This window comes from Papio anubis, chromosome 7 (assembly GCF_008728515.1).
Source record: "Papio anubis isolate 15944 chromosome 7, Panubis1.0, whole genome shotgun sequence".
Taxonomy (NCBI): Eukaryota; Metazoa; Chordata; class Mammalia; order Primates; family Cercopithecidae; genus Papio; species Papio anubis.
This window is the reverse complement of record NC_044982.1, coordinates 138826023-138846166: the sequence shown is the minus strand read 5'-3', so window position 1 is coordinate 138846166 and position 20144 is coordinate 138826023. Positions and strand designations below refer to the sequence as shown.

The following is a 20144-nucleotide window of genomic DNA, read 5'->3' as shown; positions in this document are numbered from 1 at the left end:
ATCTTAGTGAAAGTAATTTCTGTAAAGCAGGGTTATCAGAATCGAGATTGCAGTGGGTTGAGAAGAGACTATGAGATGAACAAGCAGAGAATATGGATGTAGCCAACCCTTCTGAGAAGCTTGGATGGTAACAAGAGGAATGAGATTGAGCAGGCTTACTGTGGGGAACCTATAGACCTCTGAATGGGAGATCAAATCATATTTCCAGACTGAGGAAATGGCATAAGAGAGTGCAAACATTGAAGATGTAGGCAAAGAAAGGGGCGACCCATGGAGTAAGATCCAGGAGGAACAGAAAATTGAGGGAAAGGCATGAATGGAAGAGTTGGCCTGAAACAGAAAAAAAAAAACAAAAAACACTTCATCTAAAATTGGAGCAAAGGAGGTGAGGATTGATGATGGGATACGTGGATTTGTGAGAGTGGAGTGATAAATCAAAGAAGATGATGCACAATAGTCTCAATTCTTTCTTTTAAGCTGGAGCAATGGTTTACTTCTAAAAGCAAGAGAGGAATAGTTTAACTGAGAATGAGAAGAAACTAGTTAAGCATTTTAAAAAGTCATGATAGAGAATGAAAAAGATCAGCAAGAACTGATCAGTGTACAACAGTGAAAACCCAGTTGTGGTTGTCCAGTTTTCTCCGGCAGCATGAAGTCTCCAAGGCACAGGAGCAGTACCAGGGTATTCTCAGTAGGTTTAGCAGAAAGAAAAAAGAATTCTTAAGGGCTGTTGCCTGATGGATTCGTATTCTATTTGCTGGTTCATGATTGTCTCCATCAAAACAGGAAAGAATATGAGTGGATTAGGTGAATTTTCTGATGCAACCATTCTGGTATGTTGTAGGAGAAGAGGAGGATGAAGAAAAAAACTAGAGATCAAGTGTTTTTATAAGGTAGCTACTATCTGATTATGTATACTCTATGATAATGAAGAGCATTAAAAAATAAAACTGCAAGGAGAGTGCATCTTATGCAAAATTGTAGCACAAAAGGTTATCTCTTGGTGACTTTAGCCTTCCTTTGTATGCCGCTTTTCTTCTTTATGGATATTTTAAACTCCAGATCAGAAACACTAACTCCCACTCACTGGGCATTCACTATTAATGTATATTCCCTCCTAGTAGAACTTAATACTTTGTAGCAACAATAGTTAAAATATTTGAGCACTTAATATGCACCGTCTATTATGCTTCATGTTCACATATAACATTTATCATCCCAGCTACCCTATGAGGAGAGTATTATCATTGTCCCCATTTTACAGGTGGTAAAATGGGGGCTTACCCAAGATTCACAAGGCTAGTCATTGGTAGAGCTGGGATTCAAACCTATATCTGTTTGAAGCCCCTGTTTCATCTTTGAAAAAGAAGAGCTAGAGAGGATGATGACATATAACGAGAGGCAATGGGGAAATCTGAGCTCTGGGAATGAGGCAGAGCTGTTTCTATGTGTTCCTTAAGACACCCAACAAGGGGGCTGCCTGTCTGTGGAAAGATAGACCTAACTTTGAGGGCAGTTACAAGAACTGACTATTAACAGAACTGTTCTGTTGCGAACTTCCTAGGTTTTACTTTAATTTTTTTTCCTGGCTTTTGTGCTATAATGTTTTCCATCTAAAAATGAGAATGCAAAATATAACTTGTATTTAGATTACACATTTGCTTTGTGTGTTATGTTGCTCTCTGCAAGGTGAAAGATGTGATGTAGCTGAAAAGCATTGCTCCCACCCCTCATTGTTCCATCTGCCAAGATGCACCATCAATTTACTTCTATAAAGCAATACAGCAACCAAGTTTTGCTGTATTTTTCAAAGAATCCTGGCAGTGAACTGCATCCCCTTTTAATTTCCCAAGGGTTGTATCCTATTTAAATAAACTTTGATGTTTGAAATATTTCTGCTTCTTAGTCAAGAAAGGGAAAATACAATTGGATGCTAATAAAATAATTACAAGTACCAACTATCTAGGGTAAACAAAGAAAAACAATATTATACAAGTACATGAAGAACAAGCAGAAAAACAACATAATGATAGAAATTAACTTTCCGCCACATTTCCATGCATTGTTTTGAGGTTTATGTAATTTATGACACAAACCTCTTATTAGATTTTGAATTGGAAGAAATAAACTTGCATTTCATTATATTATGCTGTAATTCAGGGCCTAATAAGGGCCTGATAAATCTTAAGTATTGCATTATACTATGTTAATGATTATCATCATAGCTTTTCCAACACAGGCACCACAGTGTCATCACAGATTATAATTTAAAGGAAATATTAGCAATTCAGAGTGCCCATATACTGTAGTTAATAAAGCAGTGAATAGAAATCAGCTTTATAGGTAATTTACCAGCTAATGACAATTATTTTTATATTGTATTACAGGCTTATGTGAAGAGAATAACTTTTAATATAAATAAGATCGATGCTCATAACATTGTAACTTGTATACTGTAGCAACTCATCTAATACTGATGACTTATAGTTTCTCTTAATAAATTAATTTATTGCCTGACAACACACACACAAAAAAAAAATCATGATATTTCATACTGCTCACCTCCCAGGGATATTTAGCAAGTTTTCCAACTACAACAAGGAGTCCAAATTATACTGGTAAGAAATAAAGTGATGGAAAATGATTTGCAATATATTGTGGTCAAGTATTCCACATAAGTACAGCATGATTTGTGACCATCTCAGAGCACGGGGATACTGCTATGTCTGATCGAGTGGCTTAGAAAAATAAAGACAGATGGCAGTGTAGTAAATAATTACTTGATTAGAAGGCAACCGCTGCAGGATTGCTTCCTGCCTTCTATTCAACTAGACTTCACCTGGGGGACAGCACATTGATTCTTATGAGCATTTACAGCTTTGAGTTATTGAGCAAGGAAAGAATTTTAACTTAATAATTAATAAAGAAAAAGGATGCTGTAAAATGGGAGGGGATGCCATTCCCCAGTGGGTTTCCCTGATCTCCCTTCTGGTGTCAGATAATTGACGACTCTCAATCCTTAAGATTCAAAGCAGGTTGTAACTTGTAGACCTCTGCCTATTTCTAAAAGACATCTTAAAAAAAAAAAAAAAAAAAAGACTGGGGACATAACATTTGAAGCAATCTTGACAAGTAAATTGAGTTTCAAAATATAGTCACTCCAACTGGGTACCATATCATCAATTTATAAAGCACTTGAAAATACAGTAACTACTATTCAAAGCAGTTTTGGCATTTACATGACGGCATGGCTCAAGAGTCACTCTTAGTTATTACTATGAAAACTGTTTGGGATGTGGATGACAACATGGATTAGAAACCTACTCTCAACTGAGAGAACCTAAAGGTCTGAGCTTTTTCTTCCACCATCGTAACTTCGGGTTGAGATTATAAACATCTTGGAAAGAGAGAAGGGCAGGCGTGCTCTCTATATCTCTATCTCTATCTCTCTATCTCTATCTCTATCTCTCAGTAGCAATGTGGCCTTATAAACTATGAGATACTACAGAATTATCTAATGTATTCAAGTTCCCAGTAGTTACCATTACAGGATTTCCAGGTGGTGGTCCTTTCCAGAGAAAAGTCCCCTCTCCTTCCCCACTTGTCTCTCACACTTCCATCTCCCAGGCTCTTATCTCACTGGTCCCACCTTCTGTCCTCTATCTGTCCCTTTTTTATATAACTTTGTATACAGTATTAACTGCACTTCTTTCAAACATTGTCTTTTGTACTTACCACACACACACACACACAGACACTTCTCACACCCCCATTCTTCACAACTCTGCACTTGTTTTTCTTCTTTTATAAAGACAGTACTTTCAAAACTATTGAACTGAATTGAACAGCATTGATCTGTTCTTTAATTTATTTCAACACACAATTCTTGAGTGCCTATTGGTGCAAACATGGCTCCAGGTAATAGCGGCACGGGTGGCACCATGAAGAACATGGGAGGGATAACATGAGGTCCAAGCATAGGGTTTGGAATAGACAAACCTGGGTTTGGATCCCAACTTTGACATCTTTTGTCTGTGTGATGCTGGTCAAGTTACCCATCCTCTCTGTGTTTCACTTTTTGCATTTTCCAATGGGAATAATTATAGTACCTATGCCACAGATTTGTTGTTTTGGATTAACGAATTGGATGGCTGCAAAGTGTTTGGCATTGTACTTGGCATACGGTAAACTTTCAATAAATGTTGGTGATGAAATAGGGCATAAGTTCTGCCCTCCAGGAGTCTGGAGTCCATTGTGAATAAGATAGACATCCGAGTCACACAGTTACAGTAGTTAGTGGAATAAAGGTTTAAGCAAGGTATTACGGAAATGTAGAGGAGATTGATTCTGATTGAGAAATTTGGGGATGGTTTTGCAGACTGGGTATTCCTTCAACAGGCAGCTATTGCGATCAAGGCATATCACTGAAGGAGAAGGGAGAAGAGGGATAAACACTACAATTGGGAGCAGAAGACTTGGGTCACTAGCTGTGCTACCTTGAACAAATCACTTGAACTTTCTGAGCCCAAGTTTCTTTTCAGTAAAATGGGGAGAATATTACCAGCTCTGCGTGCATCCCAGTATTGGTATCAAATGAGACACTATGTAGAAAGGGCTTTGTAATTTCTGAAAATTAAAAATGTAGTTGTGATGGTGGTGATGATAGAATAAATAGTTTTTATTGTCAGGCTAGTGGAAATCAACTTATATCCATTCATTCATACTCTCTTGGCTTGCTCCCCTTGTGGTTAATGGTATGCCTTTGCAAGTCATCTGGCCAGTATTTCTGTTGACAAAAATGTTTTGACAAAGTCTACTCTTAATTTCCCTGCATGCAAACAGAGGCAAGCAGTACACCAGATAGATCATTCAAAAGAACAGATAATCAAAACATCACTTCTGTTTAGCGCTGAAATGCGAAAAGGAAGGAGTGCACAGAAGGAGGCCTTAGATCACCTACCAAGTGAATAATTAAGAATTAACTTGAATAAGAACTTGTGAAAATCACTATGCAAATAGGGATCACACCATGGTATGGATCTAAAAATCCAAGATGGCAAAGCAAGCTGATTTCAGCCTTTAGAATAAATACTCTCTGTAATCTTCTGTCTCTATCATCTTTGAGGAAACTGCTACATCTAAAGCATTCAAGCAAAATTTGGTTTTGTCTCTCAGGCCTGCAATTTTGCAGCTTGCTCTGTTCTGGATGGGCTGTGCACATACCTTCAAGCAAATTGTTGGAATCGCTCCCAGTTCGCTCAGCCAGCTGACTCCATTACAAAGGAGGATTTATCTTTTTTTCCCTCTTTGTCCAAACTAGAGGACAAAGAGCATGGCAACCAGTGGCTAATCATAGGGCCCACTGGAGCCTGCCCAAAAAAAGAAAAAAGAAGAGTCCCCTCCCAGGGCAGCCCTTACAGTTTCCACATCAGAGGATTGCAAAGAGCAGGTTACCCCATAAGTGGCCCCCTGCAACACCCCAGAAGGCAAAATAACAGCTAGGGTGCCGTCATCCAGGACAGTGACCACAAAGTCTGGGTACCAGTGCTGCTGCTCTAGTGCAGCCTTCCATATAGACCTATATCTTTAGGGTCCTCATTTTAAAATTACATGTTGGATGGGCCATCATTTGGGGGGATTAACTTAGCATTACACCATGTGCCTGAGAGTGTTTAGGTTCATCTGATGGTAAAGCGTAGGAAGGTAATAAAACAACTCTGAAATAATAATAATAAGCCACAGGAGGAGGGTCTTCATGGCGGGAAGCATATGCAGATCTCTTTGCATATGAACCCTGTAACTTGCTGGGTGATATCAGGCAAGTCACTTAACCTACTAGTTTCTTCATCTACAAAATGAAGATGATAATAGTAGTAACTATCTCAGAGTTGTTTGGAAAGGAATAAAATGCAACACAGTCCCTGGCACCCAAAGAGTGTGCAATAAATAGTAACTGCTAAAATAACTCCCAGGCATCTCAAAATACTCAATTTGTTTTGCATGACTAGGCCCATTTCCAAAAGTTGCATAAATATACTGCCTACAGAATGCAGTTCTTGCTCTGTTCTTTAAGGACCTCCAAAACCCTGTGTGGACACTTTGTTTATTCTTTTTGCAAAGCTTGGGAAGTGGGAAAAGGAAAGGGTTACAGTTTTCCATTTCACAGACGGGAAATCCAAGGCATAGAAAAAGTAAATTACTTGGCTAATGTCACATTAAAGCCAGCAGCAAAACTGTAATCGGTCATGACCCCCCATTGCAATGCAGCTTGTCTTCACCTTTCAAAAGTCAGGGGTAAGCAACTTCTGTCTCAGTTTTAATACCATCAGCCTAATTTCTCAGATTTTCTATAGCTGCTGATCTTGAGAACCTTTGAAGCTTCGGGGAAATCACATGGGTGATTTGACCTTAAATCTCATGCCACTAGCAAAAGATTAATTGCTAAGACCTGGAAAGGGGCCAGACAATTCTGTGTAGCTGAATAGCAGCATCGTCTAGGGATGTGACTGTCCTGACAGATTTAGTTAGTACATAATTGATAAATCTAGAGTTTGTATAGCTTCGCTTAACAGATAGATAAGGCAATGGGCTCCGAAGGTTGACATTTACAGAAGCTCTCCCAGTGTTTTGTAACACTGAATCTAGGTTTTCTATCCTCTTCCTCTGAACATTGCTCATTTTCTAAGGCTCTGTTCTCAGCAGGCAATGAGATGAGGTTATCTGACAAGAGGGCCACCTCACCCAGTGTAAGCAAGAAGCAAGAAGCCTCCTAAGTGTAGCACTGTCATGTGACTGCTTTGAAAGTCTTACTTACCCGGATCCAGTGTGGGGTGAGGTCAAAGAAAGATCCAGCACATTACATAGCAGCTAGGAAATTTTCGTCACAATCAGAATCTAAAAAAGATAAAAGGCAGCCAGATACAACATGAAAGCTTGGATAGTGTGTCTAAACCTTGGGCAGGAAATTTTGCGCTGCTTGACTCCTGTTCCAGACTAAAACGTGTCATAAGACCCCTTTTAGCAATGTGAACTCTGACAGGCACCCAGAAACCTCAGCTTTTATTTCTTTGACTTTGGTCACCCACTCCACAAAGTATTTTGCTTATTGAAAGGAATGGTGGTGAATGCTTTCCATTGTAATTTGTATCCAACGCCTATGGAGTTTATTGTAAGATTTTGTTATCTTCTCTTAATTCTTGCTGTCTAGTTTTATGTTTCAATTCATGAAGCATTGTTGTGTGGCTGATATATACCCAGTGTACTTCTGTAATTTTGTCACTTCCAGTTGTAAAACATCTGACCCACTAGCTTAGGTCAGTAAATCAGTGGCTTACAGTGTGAAAGATTTTCTGTTTGTTTGTTTTTGCATGGTAGTGAATAAGAATGGCATTAAATAGCTTCTCTTGCCCTCACAAAAAAAAATGTAGTAACTTTATGTATCACAACCTAACACATAGAGCTATTTTTTTAAGCTAGTTGTGACAACTTTCTGAATACAATTTACTAAGATATATTACTTTTTATTTTTTCTTTTGGAGACAGGATCTCACTCTATTGCCCAGGCTGCAGTGCAGTGGCATGATCATGGCTCACTGCAGCCTCTACCCCCCAGGCTCAGGTGATCCTCTCACCTCGGCCTCCCAAGTAGCTGGCACTACACACCACATCCGGCTAATTTTTGTATCGTTCATAGGGATAGATTTCCACCATGTTGCCCAGGCTGGTTTCAAACTCCTGGGCTCAAGCGATACACCCGTCTTGGCTTCCCAAAGTGCTGAGATTACAAGCACGAGCTACCTCACCCAACCAAAATATATTACTTCTATTAAAAGATAATATATAAAAATCATTTAGAAAAAATATACTATGTATAAACAATTATCTTATCACATACATACCATTTTAAATATTAAAAGTTTATAAGATTGTTTCTAGAAACTTTGTAGCTCTGAGTTAAGTGGGTGATTTGTCTTCTTTCATCAGAGGAATTAGAGAGATTAGAACAGGAGAGACTAGCATTGGAAGCGACTATCAAAGACAATGAGTGTGAAGAGGAAAGTGGAGGCATCCGAGGCTTGTTTAAAAAAGCTGGCAAGTTGAATATTACCAAGACAACGCCTAAAAAAGGTAAGTACTTTTTAAAATTTGCAAGAAAGTTTATAAGGTAAGTCACTATTTGAGCATCTAGAAAGAGTCCGAAGTCAGCATCTAAGATGTTGGGGGCATTGAGTGCAGGTAGGAACTGAAAGGTTTCTCTCCAGAAGGTACTATAGATAAACGGTAGCAGCTATTGTCATTTATCAACCTCATTAAGTACTTTGTACCATCTTACTGCCAAAAATTATTTTTAAAATGTAATATTTGGTTTGGAAGTCAAATAGTGCTTAAGCAGATTGCATGCCATGAAACAGAAGTTTCTCAGTTAAGATGGAAAGGGGATAGAAATTTAAGAGTCAGTACCCAAACCGTCTTATCCACACATACCCTTACCTTTCAGACATTTCAGGGAACTGAAATATGACTAGTACATGCAAATACGGTATCCAGCTGGAACGCTGATTTCAAAAAAAGCATCTTTATCACAAACCAGAATGCAGGACTTAGAACTTTATTGATACTCACTACCTGTAGATTTCATCTAAATCGTACATTTATATGTGAACTTATGGTATGCAGTCCTGGGACAGAGGATCAGAGGTTGGGAGAGCTCGTTACACGTTTTATAAACAGACGATTCAAACGTTTGGATTTTTGAAAATTACTTTCCGAAACGTTACGGGTTTGAGTTTAATGAGGTCCACAGTGACCTCTGCTGGTCCAAAATCAGAGTGTTAGCAGGCATTTATTTATGCACGAACGTCCTGTAGTTACTGAAGTCACACTCTGGTGTGAGGCCAGGAAAAGATGGTTTCTCTGGGAGGGTCTCCAAGTCAAACAGCAGGATCCAAGTGGAGACTTAGCAGGCTTCTGGTCTAGGTTGACCAGGGCCAACCCTTCAAAGAGGCTCTTCGACAAGGCCATCTCCCACCCCATAAATGGGTTGTCTGTTTGCTTTCCTACTATAGCCCAAAGATGAAATTTCACCTATAATAGTTTTATACATCTACAGAGAATGATGGGAAATCCAGATATTGCCCCACTTCAGATACTCTGGGTACTGTCGAGTTCCTGGGATAACCCCATGGGCCGTGGCCTACTCCTTACAGTTCACCTTAAAATGACATAGATGATGTGTTTGAATTCAAGCTGAAGCTACATCAGGGTGAAAATATTTAAATAAGACTGTTCTGGATGCTAACTACTACTTCTTTTCTTTCTAATTATTTGGTTTAACTGTAAAAAAAAGTTAACAATCCATTAAATCTGCTCTATTAAGTGGTACAGTCTGGAAAATAATGGAAAATTCAAAAGTCATAGCCCAACAGTGTGGTCTAACTAGAGAGAGGGAAGCATTAATATCCTTATTATGACAGCAGGACTTGTTATTTATTCTGGAAGCTTATTTTTGCATCACAATACTTGTTTTGGCAAAAATATACTCTTCCAAAAGTCAACATGTCAAATTGTTCAGAAAAGAAAAGTAATAATGTTATATACTGTTTTAATATCTAGAAGTTTAAACATAGCTCTAAAGTGGGCTCATTCACTACTCTAGGCTTCCGTTATTGTCAACTCTTGAGTTCTAGACCAGAACCAATCCTGCCCCCAGGCACCTGAGTATGAACAGGAGGCCTCTGGATACTTTGACTTGTCTGTAGGTGAGGGCAGAGCTTGGTCCATTTTGTAAATAAATTTTTCTCCCTCAGCAGTCCCAGGGATGTAAAAACAATATCAGATCATTGCTTCAGAACTGACAGACCCTAAACACAGAAACAGCAAAAGATAAAACAAAGCATCTTCAGAACCTCTTAGATCAGAGAGGAAGCTCTGAAGAGGCTGTCAGCCCTCCTCTAAGCACCAGGCTGACACCACCTCTTTGAAAGAGAGCAATAAAGTCATGACTTTCAAAGACACAGATATGAGAAATACTATGTACACTGTGGCAAAGAAACCCCTCTTGGCAAACAGGAACAGGTCCGGCTCCAACACTGGCCGAGTTCCCTGGTACACTTTCATTGTATCCATGTTAGGATAGAAATTGCATTTTAAAAAATTTTAACTGTTTTATATGCACCCTGAATTATAACTCGAGTAAAGATGTTTTTATTTCCATATTTTCTAGCTTTTTTTTTTTTTCATCTAATTCACAAAGATTCAAATAGCTCAAAGGGCTTTACTTTAGCTTCACAAGATTCCTTGAAAAGAAAGCAGAGGAGTAAGCCAGGCCGACTAAGGGACCAAATAGTCACAGAGTTCAAGATGCACACGGTCCCTGGCAAATTTTAGAAACCAGACATGAATGGAACTTAAACCAAAGTAGTGCTTCACACATCAATTCCTTAATGAAAGGATATTTCTGATTCTATAGCTTATTTCCAGAAAACCACTTACCACATGTGAAGTAAATATAAAAATATTAATACTATTAAGTTGATTTATATCTGAGATTTGGGGAAATGGGGATTTCTGGCTAGTAGCATTGCTGCATGCCTCAATAATAACTCCACTCTGAGACAGATTGCTAAAGGTCTGAAAAAACCCATTGTTTTTTAATAAAAACTATAATCATAAAGCTGTTTTACTTAACTATTGACTGTCAATATTTTATTTAACTATTGAAGGTGGTCTAAATTATTCTGGGATTGGACTTTTATCTCTGCCTTTTGAAGAATAGAGTCGCTATTTATTTTAGGTATAATAAACACGAATCTGTGACCTTTTCTCTATTTTCATCAGTAGATTGATTGGAAAGTTATTTTGCTTCTGCCCTCAGAAGCAAACAGATGCATCAATTCCTCCTTCATTTCAGATGGCAGCATTAACACAATCCAGTCGATGCATGTGGGAGAGTTCAACCAGAAACTGGTGGAAGCCAGCACTCAATTTAAAAAGAAACAAGAAAAAGGCACAATTGATGTTTGGTGGTTGTTTGATGACGGAGGTAAAAACTTTCAGAAAATACACTAGGGACAAGAATTTCTATCTTGATCAACTTAACAAACTGCATGAGAAGGTATATGGGAACAATGCTGGTTAAAGAATAATGTTTCTGTGTTCTCCAAAGATTGTAACTTAATTAAGAGCTATCAGTGTGGGAATGAATAAAGATATAAAGCTATTCATTTCCTCCCATTTAGATATACTCATCGTGTCATAATTCACTCTTTATTCCAGGGTTAACACTTCTTATCCCCTATATCTTGACTCTCAGAAAAAAATGGAAAGACTGTAAATTAAGGATCTATGTCGGAGGAAAGATCAACCGCATTGAAGAAGAAAAAATTGCGTAAGTAGTTTACCACCCACATGTTAGGTCATTTCAGAGGTTTGTTGCTTTAATGCTTTCATTTTAATAACTTTAAGTGTCTCTGAGACACAGTAGACTTAAAGACAAAGCCACCAGGATAGGCCTCGTGTTTACTTGGTTTTCTGGTCAGTAAATTATTTTCATATTTTTCCTGATCACTGTCTTCAAGCAAGACCTCTTATCTTCTGTCACAAATGCTTTCCAAAAGGAAGGTGCCACAGAAGCCTCATCGCAAGTCCTGAGTAGGAGCTTCATTATCTCATATAATGCTTATTTTGTTCTGACCAGTAAAGGCATCCAAGAAAAGAAGAGCCTGAATGAAATTCGGGTCCAGTTGCTTTTTCTGTGGGAATTCAAACCTCCTAATTCATGGCAGTCACTCTTAGCACAGCATATGTAAAAGAGAACTAAATGGAGAGACTGCACCTGGGTTCTAGCCCCAGCTCTGCCATCAAGGAGCTGTAGGACTTTGCAACAGTTGCCATATACATCTGGGTCCCCAGTTTCTCCTTTGTAGTTTGAAAGAGTTTAAAGGGATGACTGTAGAGAGCTCTTCTAATTTAAATTTAAAAAAAAAAAAAATCCCACAGTGTAAGTCTGTATCTTTCTCATTAATGTAGCCATTGAGAGCTGATGCCAGGTGTGAGAAGAATAAGCATGCTGAGAACATGACACATCTAGAGGTCTCTGGTGGAAATTCAGAAAACCACCTTCAGCACTTAGTCCCTCATGGCACTGAGGGACTAAGCTCCGAGTCCTTCCTGGAACCAGCACTTCCAGAAGTCACAAAATAATGACAGGCTTTATTCAGTAATTTTTAATATTTTCTCTTCCCTCTTAGGATGTATTGTGCTGTGAATGTGGTATACATATATATATACCCATACACACACACAGACGCACATATAGTTATAAATTGCTACATTGTTACATTCTGAGAAATGTGTCAGGCAATTTCATATTGTGCAAACATCAGAGTGTACTTACACAAACCTAGATGGTATAACCTACTACACACCTAGGTTATATGGTATACCCTGTTGCTCTAGGCTACAAATCTGAACTGAATACTGTAGACAACTGTAACACAGTGGTAAATATTTGTATATCAAAACATAGAAACGGTATAGTAAAAATACAGCATAAAAGATAAAAAATGGTCCACTTGTATTGGGCACTTACCATGAATGGAACTTGCAGGACTGGCAGTTGCTCTGGGTGCATCACTGAGGGAATGTGAGGCCCCAGGACATGACTACGCGACTGTAGATTTTATCAACACTGCATACTTGGGCTACACAAAATTTATACAAAAATATTTTTCTTCAAAGCTGGACCTGAGAATAAAAAATATTTTTCTTTAATAATAAATTAACCTTATCTTACTGTAACTTTTTTACTGTATAATTTGTAAGCTTTTGACCCTTTTGTAATAACACCGAGCTTAAAACATATTGTACAGCTGTGCAAAAGTGTTTTCTTATATCCTTATTCTATAAGCTTTTTTCTTTTTTATTTTATTTATTTATTTATTTATTTTTTTGAGACGGAGTCTTGCTCTGTTACCCAGGCTGGAGTGCAGTGGCCGGATCTTAGCTCACTACAAGCTCTGCCTCCCGGGTTTACGCCATTCTCCTGCCTCAGCCTCCCGAGTAGCTGGGACTACAGGCGCCCGCTACCTCGCCCGGCTAGTTTTTTTTGTATTTTTTAGTAGAGACGGGGTTTCACCGTGTTAGCCAGGATGGTCTCGATCTCCTGACCTCGTGATCCGCCCGTCTCAGCCTCCCAAAGTGCTGGGATTACAGGCTTGAGCCACCGCGCCCGGCCATTTATTTTTTTTTTTTTTTGAGACGGAGTCTCGCTCTGTCGCCCAGGCTGGAGTACAGTGGCCGGATCTCAGCTCACTGCAAGCTCCGCCTCCCGGGTTCACGCCATTCTCCTGCCTCAGTCTCGCGAGTAGCTGGGACTACAGGCGCCCGCCACCTCGACCGAAAATTTTTTGTATTTTTAGTAGAGACAGGGTTTCACCGTGTTAGCCAGGATGGTCTTGATCTCTCGCCCGTCTCGGCCTCCCAAAGTGCTGGGATTACAGGCGTGAGCCACCGCGCCCGGCCTGCTTTTTTCTATTTTTTCTTTTTAAATATTTTTGTTAAAAACTGAAACACACACACACACATTAGGGTAGGTCTATCCAGGGTCAGGATCATCAATATCACTGTCTACCACCTCCACATCTTGTATCCCACTGGAAGGTGTTCCAGGGCAATAACAGGCATGGAGCTGTCATCTCCTATGATAACAATGCTTTCCTCTGGAATATCTCCTAAAGGACCTGCCTGAAGCTGTTTCTCAGTTCACTTTTTTTAATAAGTAGAAGAAGTACACTCTAAAATAATAATAAAAAGTATAGTATGTAAACACATAACTAGTAACAGTCATTTATTATTGTTATCAAGTGCATATCAAGTACATATCAGGTATTACGTACTGTACGCAATTGTATGTGCTGTATTTTTATATGACTGGCAGTGCAGTAGGTTTGTTTACACCAGCATCACCACAAACGTGTGAATAATGCTGTGAATAATGGCTGTGCTATGCCATTATTACAACAATTAGGACATCACTAGGTGATAGGAATTTTTCAGTTTCATTATAATCTTATGGGACCACGATCGTACATGCAGTCTGTCATTGACCAGAATGTTATTATGTGGTGTATGACTGCATATATATTATACGTATATGCATATATATCTTTTCAATCAAATCAATATGATATGTATATACTAATATATATATTCAATTGTACTTCAGGAGGATCATATTAACATGGAAACTAACATAATGTCTATAATATTTTATATTAGAGCTGCCAATATTTTATTGGGACAATTAGTATAATTTGAAAATGTTTTGTGGCTTAAGTAGTATGGCATCAATGTTAAATTTTCCAATTTCAAAAATTGTGCTCTCTTTATATAAGAGATTGTCCTTGTTCTTAGGAACTGCTCACTGAAAAATTTAGGGGTAAAGGTGCCTAATATCTGCAACTGACTTTAAAAGATTAGAGTAGATAGGTAGATAGATAGAGATAGAAGTAAATAGATAGATAAATATAAAGAGAGAGAAACAAAATGGTAAATCAAATGGGACAAAATATAAACAACTGGTGAATCTGGGAGTTCTTTGTATTATCTTAAACACTTTTCTGTAACTTTGAAATTATATCAAAATTATCAGTTGCCAGGAAAAAACCTCATATATATATATACAAGCCATATACATATAAGGCTTATATATATGAGGTTTTATAATATACACGATGGTTTATAATGTTATAATATGTTTATATATTATATAATTTATATATAATATATGTTTATGTATAATTAATCATATAATTTATCATATTATGATATATTGTATGATAACTGTCAGTAGTTTGTCAGTAACTATAAAAATTACACCAATATTATAGTCCATAAGTATTAAGACTTGCTGTCTTTCAAATAACAAGAAACGTGGACAGATTTGCATTCTGTTCCCTGTGACATAAATGCAGGGTTGGATTGGCTGTTGCCAGTGTCTGCACCTACAGGGATTTCTTTATGCCTTCAGTGAAATAGCTTGGTCCACACTTAATGTGTTCATCAGGTACTGTAATGAAAATCAAATACCAACCAAAAAGCCTCTGTCTGAAAGCTAAGCTGAAATAAGACATGATTGCTTTTGATATCTTAACTCAAACACAAAACTCTTTGATTGAAAATAGTTAAATATGCAATGATGAAGTATTTTCCTTTCATATTTTCAGAATGGCTTCCCTTCTGAGCAAATTTAGGATAAAATTTGCAGACATCCACATCATTGGTGACATCAACATTAAGCCAAACAAAGAGAGGTATGAAATATTTAACAAGATCCATTGATTACCCATGGACTCTCTCATTCTCTTTTGTGTTGATTATCAAACAGTAAAAATGTTATGTATTTACTGCAGTGACTTCTTGATGGGATCTAATAAGAAGGGCCTTCAAATAATCATGACAGAACTAACAAGTACATTCTAAAGGGAAGAAAAGCTTTTACAGTGAAGACAAGCCTGAGAGGGAGAATTGTTGAAACAGATTAGTTCGTACGTTAGAATTGCCCTTCCTGTTCTTGGTTTCTATGGTGGCAAGAGTAGCAGGAAGCGCAAGGTCATACTATTCTGACCAGAGCCATCAGGGCAAGTTTTGTTATTCAAAGTTACTCATGGAGCAGCCTGGATGGGGAGCTCTGATGGAGAAGATGTGGAAACAGCTCGTGTCTTCTCGGCACATGGACAATACCAACTCCCCAGGGTCATTTTAGCTTTTAGGCACTAAAGGCCCAACAGGTAAGGCCTGTGAATTTTGCGGGGATGTCTAAAACTATCTGAAGCCTGGAAAAGAAATGTATTGGCTCCAAAATAAAAAAAGAAAATGACAAAATCAAAGTAATCATTTAAATATCTTCAAAATGTGACATTATTTTAATCCTCATTAATTGTTATATTTATCAACTCCATTAGTGTCTTTGTCAGCTCAGGCTGCTATACCAAAATGCCATGGACTGGGTGGATTAAACAACAGACATTTATTTCTCACAGTTCTGGCGAAGTTCTGGGAAGTCCAAGTTCAAGGCGCTAACTTACTCAATTTCCTTTGAGGGCCCTCTTGGTGGTGTGCAGATGGCCGCCTCCTTGCTATGTCCTCACATGGTGGAAAGAATTCTCTCTTTCTCTTCCTATAAGAGCACTAATCCTATAATAGGGAACCTACCCTCATGAACTCATCTCAACCTAATTACCACCCAAAGGCTTCACCTCCAAATACTATCACATGGAAGTTAGGGCTTCAACACATGAATTTGGGTGGGGGGACACAAGCATTCAGCTTATAACAATGATATTTTTGGGGTTTTTTTTTTGAGACAGGGTCTCACTCTGTCACCCAGGATGGAGTGTAGCAGTGCAATCTCAGCTCACAACAACCTCTGCCTCCTGGACTCAGGTCATTCTCCCACCTTGGCCTCCTAGGTAGCTGGGACCACAAGCATGTGCCACCACACCTGGTTAATTTTTTGGTAGAGACGGGCTTTCGCCATGTTGCCCAGGCTGGTCTCAAGCCCCTGAGCTTGAGTGATCTGCCCGCCTTAGCCTCCCAAAGTGCTGGGATTACAGGCATGAGCCATCACACCTGGCAACACTGATATTTGAAAACACTTGTAGGCTAGATCTTCACAGTAGTTTGCAAGGGTGCAAGAAGATTGTTTAGAAACCATGGCCAATTATAAATTAAATTAAATATTTAGAGTTATCATTTAACAATTACAAAATGTTTTCAATTATTTATAGTCTAAAATCATATTTTCTGTTGCACTCAGATGCAATTTAATACATTTGATTTCGTGTGGAGTGGGGCCTCCAAGAGGAATCATACAGAGGGATGTGAAGGTCCCAGAATGGCTTAGATTATCACGGTTCTGTCAGATCTCTTCCCTTTTCTGTTGACCATCATTTCTTCTTCCTTTTGTACTTCTTTTTTTGTTTTTTTTTTAAATGGAGTCTCGCTCTGTTGCCAGGCTGGAGTGCAATGGTGCCATCTTGGCTCACTGCAACCTCCGACGCCCTGGTTCAAGGGATTCTCCTGCCTCACTCAGCTGCTGAATAGCTGGGATTACAGGCATGCACCACCACGCCCAGTTAATTTTTGTATTTTTTTTTTTTTAGTAGAGACGGGGTTTCACCATGTTGACCAGGATGGTCTCGATCTCCTGACCTTGTGATCTGCTTGCCTCAGCCTCCCAAAGTGCTGGGATTACAGGTGTTAGCCACCACACCCGGCCCCTTTTGTACTTCTTGATGGATTATAATTCCATGTTTTTCAAGGCTTCTTGACTCTTTCCTTCTTTTGATTTATTGCTATTCTATATGAGCTTAATAACTAACTGAAAATTATTCCAATTTAAGATGCATTCTTACTGATCAAACAAACTTGAATTTCATATTCTTTGAGGTTACTCATGATCCTTCCAAGGCAGTGGGTCAGTTAAAATGGTTTTACAAAACACCTTAACTGCAAGGCGTGGTGGTTCACACCTGTAACCTCGGCACTTTGGGAGGGCAAGACAGGAGGATTGCTTGAGCCCAGGAGTTCCAGAGCAGCCTGGGCGACATACCCCCAAAATAGAAAAAATTCACCAGGCTTGGTGGTATATGCCTGTAGTCCTAGATACTCAGGAGGCTGAAGCAGGAGGATCACATGAACCTGGGATGTCAAGGCTACAGTGAGCCATGATCACCCCACTGCACTGCAGGCTGGGTGACAAGAGTCTCTTTTTTGAGACCCTGTCTCAAAAAAAAAAAAAAAAGAAAAGAAAAGAAAAAAGAGCCGGGCACGGTGGCTTATACCTGTAATCCCAGCACTTTGGGAGGCCGAGGCAGGCAGATCACCTGAGGTCAGGAGTTCGAGACCAGACTGACCAACATGGTGAAACCCTGTCTCTAATAAAAATACAAAAATTAGCCAAGCGTGGTGGTGGGCGCCTGTAATCCAAACTACTCAGGAGACTGAGGCAGGAGAATCACTTGGATCCGGGAGGTAGAGGTTGTGGTGAGCCGAGATTGTACCATTGCATTATAGCCTTAGCAACAGAGCGAGACTCCATCTCAAAAAAAAAAAAAAAAAAGAGGGAGAGAAAAGAAATAAATTAACTGTGATAAGAAAGCTATAATCGACAGGGTGAAACTGGTTATTACTTTGTGGTATTTCTTTACATCATACTCTAATGCATTACATTCTTGTATTTCTATAGTTATAAATGCGTAAGAAAAACTAAGAACACATAATTCTCATTGACAAATGTAATTAACATTCTGATATTAACTGGGTTGTCATACGGTAATCTCTGGCAGCCTTCCACTTTTTATTCAAAGAATTTCCATTCTCTATATCATTGCATTTTGGCATTTGCAGTGATATAATCAAACAAGCTCATCATATGGCTCTAATTGGTAGAAATACATCCTCTTTCATATCAGCAAGTCCAACAATTCCTTAGTACATGCCACTTAGCAATAGGGCATAGCCGGCCAGTGCTCTGCAAGATAGGGCCATTTTCTGTTGTCTAGTGGGTAGTCACTGTGTCTTCTACTGACTTTGGATTTCCTATAAGCCCTACTGAACATGAACTATCCACCCTTTTTTTTTTTTTTTTTTTTTTTTTTTTGAGACAGGATCTCACTGTCATCTAGGCTAGGTTGCAGTGGTACAATCATAGCTCATCATAGCCTCTAACTTCCGGGCTCAAGAGATCCTCCTGCCTCAGCCTCTTGAGTAGCTGGGTCTACAGGCATGAGCCACTACCCCCAGCTTTTTTTCTGGTAAAGAAAAAGTCTCACTATGTTGCCCTGACTGGTCTCAAACCCCTGGGCTTAACTGATCCTGCCACCTTGGCTTCCCAAAGTACTGGAATGACAGGCATGAGCCAGCACACCTGGCCTCACCCACGTCTTGTAGCCAAATTCTCCTTGCGGTTGTTGGTCTTATCCTTAGCTAAGCATTACCAGTGTTTGCTGACATTATCAATGTTTTGCTGACTAATTTGTGCCTATATTTCTTTGTCTCTTTACTTGTCAGTCTAGTTTTCTCAACCCAAGTCCTTATATCCTTCTCCTTCTTTCATACTAGTCTGTCCAGCTGCCACGGTCACCACCCTGCATAGCCATCCTTTCTGTCCTATTGCTGAGGCTGATGTACCTCTTCCATTAACCAAGCCTCTTTTTTCTTTGAATACTTTTTGTAGTCTGGACACTCTTCTTCTTACTACTCTGACCTTTGTCCCAGGATGTCCTCTTCTGATGTCCACTGTGTTCATTTGGTGTTTGTCACATGTCCTCATTATCCTGGAATAAAGAGAATTAATTTTTTTTTGTCAGGAAATCAATTAGTTTTCAAAATTTTGGAGGTTTTCTCTCTGTTGTTTCAAGGTATTAAGGAAAATGCAGAAAAAAAAAATCCATTCTTACTAAAATAAAAGAATCCTTGTGACCAATATACCCTGCTGACGAAACAGGAGGCCACCAGAAGGAGTGTGCTGGAAGAGCCATCCTCTTCTCTTCAGCCTCCTGCCACAGTGATGTCATATTACTTTATAAAACAGTCCCTATCTGATGTTGGCAATGGCTGTTCCAATACTTGAAAGTAACCCTAATGTAGAACACAGTACGGTCATTCAGTAAATCTCACAGATGGCCACTAGTAGCGCATCTGGCATATTTGTAATACCTTAATTAAGGCAACTCCTCTGGATGGTCTAATCAGAGAAAGAGAACTCTTCCTCTGGGCTGATGCAGCCCCAGACCCAGGAGCTAACGTTTAGAAAATAGAGCACTGGCTCAATTTCAGCTCCCACCTGGACCTTGGCCAGGCAGCTCCTACCTACTGTTAACAACTATCCCCTGATCACTATTCTTTCTTGGTCACCAGGTGATACACAATATGTCAAAAATAGCTTGTCAATGATTTCCATGTTGGAGGCTAATTTTAAATGCCCTCAAATTGCCTTTAATAAATCTTTCAACTACTCATAAAACATCAGTAAGTCTTGATGGAGGAATTTTATCATAGAAACATTATCTATAAACATGGTAGGGCAAGGGTGAAAGGGAGTATAAAAGCAAAGTTAATGAGAAAATAATTGAGCCAGGAGA

At 39.0% G+C, this 20144-nt stretch overlaps 1 protein-coding gene and 1 long non-coding RNA gene across 8 annotated transcripts in view; one reads left to right on the top strand and one right to left on the bottom strand.

Annotated features, from left to right (window-relative positions):
• Positions 1-20144, top strand: part of SLC12A1 (solute carrier family 12 member 1) — a 101357-nt gene that overhangs the window by 73550 nt on the left and 7663 nt on the right. For all 7 annotated transcript variants that reach the window (XR_649103.4, XM_009210111.3, XM_009210113.3 and 4 more), the window contains 4 exons: positions 7984-8127; positions 10910-11041; positions 11275-11386; positions 15225-15311. Coding sequence is in view for 6 of the 7 variants with exons in the window: in XM_009210111.3 (XP_009208375.1) it covers positions 7984-8127; positions 10910-11041; positions 11275-11386; positions 15225-15311 (475 nt within the window). In the remaining variant the exon portion in view is untranslated. The remainder of the gene's footprint in view (positions 1-7983; positions 8128-10909; positions 11042-11274; positions 11387-15224; positions 15312-20144) is intronic.
• On the bottom strand, positions 6815-19359 carry LOC116275856. The gene is made up of 3 exons (XR_004185170.1): positions 19268-19359; positions 12590-12744; positions 6815-6894 (listed from the first exon to the last, which is right to left on the bottom strand). It is a non-coding gene; the product is annotated as an uncharacterized LOC116275856 (long non-coding RNA).